Source organism: Gadus chalcogrammus, chromosome 9, assembly GCF_026213295.1.
Source record: "Gadus chalcogrammus isolate NIFS_2021 chromosome 9, NIFS_Gcha_1.0, whole genome shotgun sequence".
Classification (NCBI taxonomy): Eukaryota; Metazoa; Chordata; class Actinopteri; order Gadiformes; family Gadidae; genus Gadus; species Gadus chalcogrammus.
In genome coordinates, this window is record NC_079420.1 from 749,314 (window position 1) to 760,615 (window position 11,302).

Here is an 11,302-nt window from a genome sequence, read left to right on the forward strand (position 1 = left end):
GTGTGTCTATGCAGTCAGATCATTCTGTCAGCATAATAGTGAGCCAATGTCAAAGTATGTTGGATGTATTGCCTTACCAAACGACTTGGTCCTCGACATACCCTTTGGCACCGGCATGTGACCTCTCTCGATCCCAGGGTGCAGGCCCCCATGGAGGAGCATCCCCTGCCTCTCGAACAGCGACTGAAACACAACACAACGTATGCAATGATTCATCCTGTGATCATATTGGTAACTGCTACGGCACGATTTAGGCGTGAACACGCACGCACGCAGTATGGTATGGTGGCTAAAAAGTGTTGATTATCTGGTTGAAGACCAAAAAAGACCCAAAAAAAACAAAAAATAAATAGGATCATGATGTTTTTAAAGGAGCTAGGCAAACGGTGCGCAAATGTAGTGGACTGTACTGATCTGCTAGCCTCGAACTCAAGTCTATTCTAATGTAGTGGACTGTATTCCTCTGCTAGCCTCGAACTCAAGTCTATTCTAATGTAGTGGACTGTATTGATCTGCTAGCCTCGAACTCAAGTCTATTCTAATGTAGTGGACTGTATTTCTCTGCTAGCTTCGAACTCAAGTCTATTTTGGATATCAAAGTTCAAAAATATATAATTTGGGGTCGACTTCGACATGGCCGTGTGCTTTGGACTTGTGTAATATGACTGGTGCTAATACTGGATATAAAAAATACTAGGTGTGCAATGTAATGATCCATAGGAGGCTAAACAAATGCGCCTGAAAAACATTAACATTATCCCCAAAAATATGGAGACAATATTTGGTTTACTTCACTTATATATAATATAATATATATTTTATTATATTCTTATTTTATGCTTTTATCTATCTTGCCTGCCGCTCTGGGTGCAAACATTGTCTGTGTGTCAGCGCTGTCAGCTTCAATGTGCTTTGAAGTTACCCGCCCAGGGACCAACGCTGGGGAGAGCCAATCAGTTAACACGGGCAAATATACAAACAAACGCTAATGAATGAAACAACCGGGACGGCCTGGGACGGCCTGGGACGGCCTGGGCCAACTCCTTACGCTGATCTCCGCCGGGGTGATCCTCCGGCTGGTCGGCCTCTGCTTCACCGTGGCCGCCCGGTAGTCCCCCTCGGGGCCGGGGGGCCGCATGGTGGGCTCCTGCGTGGCCAGCATCTCGTCCAGCCGCTCTGTGGGGTCGGAGAGGACGGCCAGCCTTACATAAGGACCGCAGGGAGCTGCAGTCCACGGCAGGGCAACGCCCACAGGACACAACACAACCCCCGGTTGGCCTTTATGGCAGCGTTCAGGGGCGTCGTTTATAAGCCTTTAGTAACCATCAACTAAACATTAATGATGGTTTGTGTTTGCACAGCCCTCCAGCTCGTCCAGTGGACAGTACCGACTGGTAGGCTGCTCTGTCCATCAACCGGGTGGACACGCCCACTTGTGATGTCACTACAGGGGCGGTTTTCACACGGCTGGTAATGGCTAATCAACAGCACACCTGGTGGTGAAATAGTTAGAAGACTTCAAAATAGCACCTCTAAATATTTACAAAATAATATTGTTTCATGATTTCATGATTGCTTCCTCATTAACTGAAGGCTGATCAATTAATGTTTTGTTAAAGATGAGGTCATCATCAACTAAAGGCTTGTAAATGACTTGTGACTGATAAGGCGTTAACAAAGTAAAACAGATGAAGACTTTATGAGCGAGAGGGAGACCACATGGAGTTGGGGTGTGTGTGTGTCATAACCGTCCTCATGGGAGTGAGTAAGTGGCGGGAGAGGAAATGAAAAACAGGAAATGAAACAAAGACGTGGGGAAGGTGAACGTGTGACTGGTTGGTGATCACCGACACTGTGGAAATCAAAAGCCGACAGGTGAATCATGACCTTAGTCGCTCAGGGACGTGGCGATGGTTCACACTCACCTCCTCTCCGGCGGCGGGCGGAGGCTTGGAGGGAAAGTGACAGGTTCAGCGGGAGAAGGGAAACGTTAGGGTGGAGCAGACAGGGCGGAGAGACTCAGAGTGGGCTTGGAGAGCCACCGAGCGTTGCTCCACAATCCAAGAGACACACATTAAAGGAACATAAGAGTAGAGAGGATGTGCAGATGTGTATGTGTGTGGGACTTAGTGCGGGTGTGTGTATTTGTGTGTGTGTGTTTGTTTTTCGTCTTCATGCCTCTGATATTGTGTGTTTATATTGTGTGTGTGTGTGTGTGTGTGTGTGTGTGTGTGTGTGTTGGTGTGTATATCGTGTGTGTTCGTGTGCGTGTGTGTGTGTGTGTGTGTGTGTGTGTGTGTGTGTGTGTGTGTGTGTGTGTGTGTGTGTGTGTGTGTGTGTGTGTGTGCCCTCACCCAGCTCCTCCAGCTCCGCCGTCATGGACTTGGACCGCAGCGTCAGCGTGGTGCTGGGGGCCCTCTTGGGCGGGGGTGGCGCTGTGAAGGACAGAAGGCACGGCGTTGAGGACGACCCCGCCGCCGACCCCTTGGCCCTGCGGCTCAGCGCCCGCCGGGCCACCTCCAGCCGGCCGGCCCAGCCCGCCCTCAGCGCCCGCAGCCGGGCCGGGCCCGGGCCGGCGTCGCAGGCCGTCAGCACCTGGGTCTCCCGCCCGCAGGCGCTGGAGCCCGACCGCCTCATCACCGATCACCGATTGGCTGGCAGGGAAAGCGGGTCCGATTGTCCCCTTGACACCACCACCTCCACCACCAACACCACCCTCACCACCACCACCTCCACCACCACCTCCACCTCCACCACCACCACCACCTCCACCACTGTGGTGGTCCTGGTTGTTACCCCTCAGTACCAGCCCGGTCCTGGTTGTTACCCCTCAGTACCAGCCCGGTCCTGGTTGTTACCCCTCAGTACCAGCCCGGTCCTGGTTGTTTACCCTCAGTACCAGCCCGGTCCTGGTTGTTTACCCTCAGTACCAGCCCGGTCCTGGTTGTTACCCCTCAGTACCAGCCCGGTCCTGGTTGTTACCCCTCAGTACCAGCCCGGTCCTGGTTGTTACCCCTCAGTCCCCCAATAGAAGCACTCCACCTCCAAGGTAGGCACAACGAAGCAACGAACACGGGTGGCAGAGAGAGAGAGCGAGACGTCCATTGCTCTTGTCACACTGCGACGGCGGGTCCAGAGTGGTCCCGTCGGGGCGGGTGAGGGGCGCAGAGAGGGGACCGCCCGGCCCGGGGAACACGCTCACACCCTCCCGGCGGCGCCGCTCCTTTCAGACGCGGTGTTAACGCGCCCTCACCTTGGTGAGGAACACGGCTCCATGTTGGCCAGGAACCGGACGGTTAACCAGGACTGGAGCAGCTGAAGGAGAATACTGTCACACACTACGGGTGCAGCTCCCATGAGCCCAGAGGCTGTCTCCAACTTCACAGCCCCCTGGCAGACAGCGTGCTGCCACACCGAGCGCTGGCGGATACCGATGCTTTAACACACAACATCCATCCACTCGTTTACATGTAACGAAAAAAAAGAGAGATACAAATACCAGAGCACAGGCAGCCCAGCCAGGTTTGACGCCGTCCAAAGAAAAAAGCAGAGAGTCCCAGGTTTGGATCCTTCAACATGATGCAGCCCTGAGCACAAGGCGATTCTTCCTCCAGCAACGCAAACCCATGGCCATCGATTCCATCCCCAACACCCCCGGTGCTCAGCGGCTAAAGGTTTCCAGGCACCATCCCACGCCACTAACTATTGAAGCGGAACGCCCGTACACCTGCAAAGCGGTCTCGGCGGACCGCCCCGGAGCGCGGTCTATATATACGTCTGCGCGTCCCGGACGCCCTTGCGTCGCCACAGCTGGACCACGCCGTGCGGGAGTCAGCAGGAACAGAGAGACTCAGACACCCGTATCAGACGTCTTCACTCTGCTCTTGGGCTGCAGACACTGGTAATGGAGCAGGGTGCAGTATGCAGAGAACACAGCAACGGAGATCGACACACTGTGTGAGTGTGTGTGTGTGTGTGTGCGTGTGCCAGTCTGCGTGTGTGTGTGTGAGTTTGTGTGTGTTTGTGTGTGTGTGTGTGTGTGTGTGTGTGTGTGTGTTTGTGTGTGTGTGTGTGTGTGTGAGGGAGGGAGAAGGAGAGGGAGAGAGAAGGAGAGAGGGAGAGATGATTTTGCTGTAGAGTAATGCTAAAATCAAACATGCAGTGTAGTCACCATGGCAACGGTGGCAGTAGTTAGGCCTCGTATGGTGCAGCAGAAGTGTGTGTGCGTGTGTGTGTGTGTGTGCGCATGCTTCCGTGCGTCTGTGTGTGTGTCTGTGCGCAAATGTGTGTGTGTGTGTGTATGTGTTTATGTGGTTCTGTTGCAAAAATGCAGAAACTCCCACTGAAGATCAGTGTGAATGTACAGTCAATTGAAGAGAGAGCAAAAACACGATCGATTAAATAAAACTCACAGAATGTGTCTCGGATCTCAGTATCCTCATTATCTTAGAGCCCAGACGCAGTCAATCTCTCTCGTTTCCTGCTGAAATCTGCTCCATCCACCTGGCGGAAATCCCTGGGAAAGTATTTGAATACTCAACGGCAACATCTCCTCTGCTGATGTGTACTGACGCACGCTTTAATCGCCTTATCTACCTCTGTCTCTCTCATCAGGGTCCCCTCCCATCGTCCTCTGGGCTCATCTGTGACGCCCGGGTCATGAGCTACAGACACGCCGAAGAGACGTGTCTTCAAGGAAGGGCTAACCGTTAACTTAGTTGGACTAAAAGAAGAACATCAAGTAACAACGATAAGGAACCTAAAGCCAAAAGTAGGGTTGCTAAAATATACGCTTGCTTAAACATTCAAGCGGAGTTGTTGATAAGGTTAAAGCTCTATTTAGAAGTCCGCCACTAATTCCAATACCATTCTAACACACTGAGATGTGTTTCAGCACAGAAGCCGGAAGACAATAAAAGAAGAAGACAGATGAAGGAAAGCCATAGACAGCCAGACAGATCCCCCCGCCATGCCCTCACACAAACACACACACACACCCAAACACGCACACGCATATGTGCCCGTGTACAAAGTGGTGAAGGCTTGTGTTAGTGTGTCTGGTGGGGTGCGGTGCTATGGAATGGTGGACTGTACTGTTGACATGGAAACCACATGACGATACAGCAGGATGCCATGTTGCACAAACTACTCGTCTACCAGAGACGACACGCTCCTCCCAACGGAGCCCGGCTCTGAGGCCTGCCCCCCCGCCGTCCGATGCCCCCCAGCCCCCCGACCGCACCACGGAGGGAGACTACCAGGACCGGTAATCACACCAGCAACTCTCATCGCACGACACCCTCCCCCCCTCCCCCCCTCCCGCCGCTCAGGTACAAATGTGTTGTTGTTGCTGTTGGAGTTCTTCATTTTGTACTCAAGCCTGCCACGACTTTGGATCTGACAAGAAGACAACACACACACAGTGTGTGTCTGTGTGTGTGTGTGTGTGTCATACTCCCAGTGTCTATGTGGAAAGCTCTGGGACAAGCACCCACAGACAAAGAGACCAAAACTGAACTCTAGCCACTTAGTCGTAGGTGAGAATAATTTGCAGTATACCTAAAATCGTATTTACACAAATTGTGCAAAAAACGGTGCAGTAAAGAGGAAATCACTCGTCTGCATCGGCAATGTATGAGAAGAAGCACAGTCGCTGCTCGTGGAGCGCAGAAGGCCGTTGGCCATTCGATGACCTTCTCGTAGACGAAGACGTGCAGGTCTCCTCGAGCTCAACAACACCTGGCACTCCTCTGTGCGAGGTCGTGGCGAGTCGTCGCTGATTGGCTGAGCGCAGAGCATGTGCGGCGTTTTGATTGGTTTCCTACCGCGAGACACATTAAACGAAGGCTTAAGGCGAAATCGAAAGACTGTTTTGGGTCGGTGGCAACAGACCAACTGCTTCTCAGCAGTCCGTTTGAATGATTTCGCAACATCTTTATCGTATGGTGGAAAGACGAATAAACCTCCTTAAACATTTTCATGTGATTTGGAAGAATGAATGCAGGCTGCTTTGCAGAGAGCTGAGTCTTGTCTCTGCGTCCTGATGTTTAGGCAGAAGTGTGAGTTCAGCTTAAAGGATCCCGCATGGCGCCCCTATTCCGGCGACATTCAGTGGCGCAAACAATTGGCTTACCCAGAATGCATTTTGGTAGGAGCACAATCCCGACTTAAACGTAAAACGTAAACGTAAAAATCACCGCCGCCACCCCAGGCCAGCCGGCGGCCTCAATGAAGGACAACACCCCCCCCCCCCCCCCCCGCGGTACTCACCTTTCTTCCGGACCACCTCCTCAGACTCTGGTTTGCGCGTCACCGAGACCACCTTCATGAGCAGCCCGCTCCCCCCCTGGCGGATCAGAGACACCACCTGCTTGTGGCCCACCTTCACCACGTTCATCCCATTCACCTGGGACACACACACACACACACACACACACACACACACACACACACACAGTATATGAACGCAGGCACGCACAAACACACACACAAACACAGACATATATGCACACACACATACACACACACACGCACATATATGCACGCAGGCATGCACACACAAACACACAGACACACACACACACAGACACACAAACACACAGACACACACACACATACACACACACACACACACAAACACACAAAACGCATGCAGGCACATTCATGCATACATATATGCATATTTGCATACAAGGTTATGTTAAAACATATTTAACACAAGGGCTGCGTCGCAAATTGCATACCAGCAAACTAAAGCAGAGTGTGTAGAAAGTCGGACATCATATTAACGTGTACCCTAACCCTAACCCTAACCCTACCCCTAACCCTACCCCTAGAGCCCTAAAGGGGTAGGGTTAGGGGTTCCCGTGAAGGGGTAAGGTGTCCCAATAGGTCAGGGATCAAGGGGGAGTGCTGTGTCCCTTTAAATCATCCCTTGACCGCGAGCCAGCTCGCTAGCTGACTTGCAGCTGAGGGCACTCAAAGCGAGTGTTCCTGTTGAGGGGAGAGGAATGGGACCGGGCCTAAGCCATCGGTGGTCCCTCCTACCAGGTCCTATTGGCTACCTCTACCAGGAAGTCTCCTGTCCTAAGCCCCGCCCTCCAGGTCCTAGTGGCTACCTCTACGAGGAAGTCTCCTGTCCTAAGCCCCGCCCTCCAGGTACTATTGGCTACCTCTACCAGGAAGTCTCCTGTCCTAAGCCCCGCCCTCCAGGTCCTAGTGGCTACCTCTACCAGGAAGTCTCCTGTCCTAAGCCCCGCCCTCCAGGTACTATTGGCTACCTCTACGAGGAAGTCGCCTGTCCTAAGCCCTGCCCTCCAGGTCTTAGTGGCTACCTCTACCAGGAAGTCTCCTGTCCTAAGCCCCGCCCTCCAGGTATTATTGGTTACCTCTATGAGGAAGTCTCCTGTCCTAAGCCCCGCCCTCCAGGTACTATTGGTTACCTCTATGAGGAAGTCTCCTGTCCTAAGCCCCGCCCTCCAGGCCACGCCCTCCACATCCACCGACTCCAGGTACTGCAGCGCCGGGAACGCCGGCGTGGGCGTGAACTCCTCGATGGGCGTCTCCGCTGCCGTGGCAACAGACACGACACGTTGTGTTAACACACATAGGCACACATTGTGTAATGTTCACAAACGTTATGTTAACACACATAGGCACACATTGTGTAATGTTAACAACCATTATGTTAACACACATAGGCACACATTGTCTAATCTTAACAAACGTTATGTTAACACACATAGGCACACATTATGTAATGTTAACAACCGTTATGTTAACACACATAGGCACACATTGTGTAATGTTAACAACCGTTATGTTAACACACATAGGCACACGTTGTGTAATGTTAACAAACGTTATGTTGTGTTAACACACATAGGCACACATTATGTAATGATAAAGGGGAAATATTAAAGTCAAAGTCAAACTCAAATCTATTTGTATAGCACAGTATCAGACACAGTGGTTATTCAAAGTGCTTTCAAATTAAATAAATAAATAAATAAAATGAAATATATATATAAATAAACAAATAAACAAATAAAAATGTCTAATTAATCAAGTAACAACAGAATAAAACAGCCGTTACAAGCCACTTCTGACATCACAGGTGGTCGTGTCCACCTAGATGTGTGACGGATAGATCAGCAACGTTTGCTACAGCCCAGTGGGTAGGCTGGTAGACTGATCTATCAGCACACATCTAGGTGGACACGCCCACCTGTGATGTCAGAAGCTTCACGTAACTAAAACAGCTTGTAATGGCTAATCACACTCACACCTCGTGGTATGATACGTCCCCTTTAACACACGTTATGTTATGTTAACGCACATTTTTGTTAAGCTAACACAGGATAACACACATTGTGTTATGTGAACCCCCATTAACAAATGTTGGTCATGTTAATGAACGTAATGCTATGTTAATACACGTTAACAAACACTATGTTACGTGAACACGCGTGAACACACATTATGCTATGTGAACACACAATCTGTCTGGATGTTCTGCTCTATTCACCAGAAATCTTAATTCACTGTGCATTGTAAGTACAATGCAGACTTGATCACGCTGATTTTATATTGTATATTACACATTTACAACGGCTTTGTTGAATACTGCTGGACTTTCTTGCACACATAGTAAGGAGAGATAAGGATGAAATCAAATGCTTAATAAACAATAATACTGTATATTTGCTCATATCTCTACTTCAGTTACAATTTTAGAAGGAACTTGTAGTAGCCATTTGCTGTGTACTATCTAATGTTATAATAAAAACAGAGCTTTATGAACCCACTATACACCCACTGCCACATATTCTCTGTTACCATAGCGAGGAGATCAAATCACACTATGAAGAAGTTGTACACTAATCACTTTCGGAATATTTGTGGAAACACAAACGCATGCACGCACACACACAAGCACAAACGCATGCACGCAAGCAGGCACGGGCTTACACAAACACACACACACACACACACACACACACACACACACACACACACACACACACACACACACACACACACACACACACACACACACACACACACACACACACACACACACACACAAATGCATAAATGTGCACAGCTACAAACTCAATTTAATCCGGGAGACAGTCCAACTATGCTACTATTATTGTCACACACGAATATGTGTGTGTCTCTGCGTGAATCTGTGTGTGTGCAGTGTGTGTGTGTGTGTGTATGTGCGTGCGTTTGTGTGAGTGTGTTAAGCAGTTATGCGCAGTAAAACAAACACAAGAAAGGATGCCCACAAGCGGTCGCCATGGTAACCTGCCCGAGCTGGAAGCAGGGATGTGCATTAGCAGAGTGGACACAGTGTGCAGGTGGATAATGGCACACAAAGTTCTCACAGTTGGTGCTTCTGGGGATTGTGCTGATTTGTATTTGCCCGACGTGATGAGGCGTTGTACCTTTCTACCCCTCAGACCTCCGTCCCAACCCAAGCTTTTTGTGATGATCTTAAAAGGACATGTGATCCAAGATTATTGATCGGCCCATTATTTAGCCAAAGATGGTATTATCTGCTGCATTGAGCTCACACTTACACACTCCTAGAATACATTCAGAAGATGAAACAACATCTTGTGCAGCTGTGCTTCGTTTTAAGTTGGGTGCATTGTGCGTTGATCTGTGTGGCAGCATAGGGACGGCATGAGGCTCAGGAGGTAGAGCGGGTCGGCTGGTAACCAGAAGACTGCTGGTTCGACCCCCGGCTCCTCCTAGCCGTGCCGAGTGTGTCGCTGAGCGACCTCACGTTGTCAGCCGCTGACCCTAGCCGCTCCCGACGAGCTGGCTGTCGCATGCTGGCCACACTGGGCGGTGAATGAGTGCATGAATGGGTGAATGTTTGGGTCAATATTTAAAAGCGCTTACATTGGCCACTGGTTCGTAAAGGGCTGTAGACCATTTAAGATTTAACTTGCAAATTGTACATTCAGGCATTTCCATGGATATAAGACAAAGGACAAGGAGTGGATACTTTGTGGTAACCGAGCGGGATTTAAACGCCAAGGAAAACCCGGAGAGATGCGAAGAGGATAAATAATCTTCCATCGTCATGGACAACGTGAGGTCGCTGGACAATGAGCTGGACGAACTGGCAGCCCTGGGGAGGAGTCGGAGCGAGGTCGGTGAACGTAGTGTGACTTGTTTTACCGAGGCGTGGCTGCATGAAACTAGTCCTGATTCCTCTGTTACCATCGACGGCCGTCCGCCTGTCCGGGCAGACGGATACAGCACTGAAAGTGGCACGAGGCAAGGCGGTAGGAATGCCATTTTCATTAACAACAGATGGTGTCACTCGGGTCACACTGTGACTAAGGAGCGTATCTGCAGCCTGGGCATTGAAGGGCTATTAGCCGTAGGACTCTGTCCAGACGACACATCCAGGGAGTTCACGCATGCAATTATGGTCCTCCCTCCCCTCGGCCAATGCTGCGACCAGGGGTGACCTCACACACTCCGTCGCAGCCTGACACCAGAACCCCCTGCACCCCTCCGCCTTCAGGGCCTGACGTGCGCCTCCTAAAAATTGTAACCTTCCTTCAAGGCGACGCAGCAGCGAGGGCTGTGATTGGTCCGCTTACTAAAACCCGACGCAGAACCATAAAGGTTCAGGACTGCGTCGAAGCGTCTGCTTGGTCGTTGCGTTGAGTGAACGTGGGTTTAGAGCCAATGTTAAGGATGCATTAAGCTCTGCCGCAAAACCCCTGCTGCGAAGATCAGACCGCAACCGGCTCCGTCGTCCTCTAATGTACGAGCCCCTGGTGTACCGGCCCGCCTCAGGACGGAGAGGCGGTCTGAGGAGCACAGCGATGACCACAAGGACTGCTTCGAGGAACCAATGACTGGGAGGATCACTTCGCGCTGCTCGGGCAGGACACGTGCCTCACCGCCCCAACAACAAGCCCTGGATCAGCAATGAGCTCTAGACCCCCCTGAACGAGGAGCAGGAGGCGTTCAGATCAGGGTACAGAGAGATCTGTCTGTGAAGATCAAAGAGGGGAAGGACATCTCCAGGAAGAGGCCGGATCACAGGGTGCAGGTCCAGCCACGGGGCCAAGGGAGAATCATTCTCCAGTGTCTCCAACACCATGCAGCGTGTCTGGCTGGGGAAGGAACCCACAGCGGTACGGGGAGACGGCAACACCGGAGCGCCACAGTGGGACGGTCCTGTCTGCAGTCCTCTTCACCCGTACACCACGGACCTGGTCCTACGCTGCCTTAAGGCTCGGACTGAGAGACTGAGGAGGAGCTTCTT

At 51.0% G+C, this 11,302-nt stretch overlaps 1 protein-coding gene across 1 annotated transcript in view; it reads right to left on the reverse strand.

Annotated features, from left to right (window-relative positions):
- The window catches only part of shank3a (SH3 and multiple ankyrin repeat domains 3a), a 155,489-nt gene that overhangs the window by 10,102 nt on the left and 134,085 nt on the right, over window positions 1-11,302 (reverse strand). The window contains exons 13-17 of the mRNA XM_056598683.1: window positions 7,443-7,567; window positions 6,271-6,406; window positions 2,355-2,435; window positions 1,049-1,176; window positions 78-183 (exon numbers count right to left, since the gene is read on the reverse strand). Coding sequence (XP_056454658.1) covers window positions 78-183; window positions 1,049-1,176; window positions 2,355-2,435; window positions 6,271-6,406; window positions 7,443-7,567 — 576 coding nt within the window. The remainder of the gene's footprint in view (window positions 1-77; window positions 184-1,048; window positions 1,177-2,354; window positions 2,436-6,270; window positions 6,407-7,442; window positions 7,568-11,302) is intronic.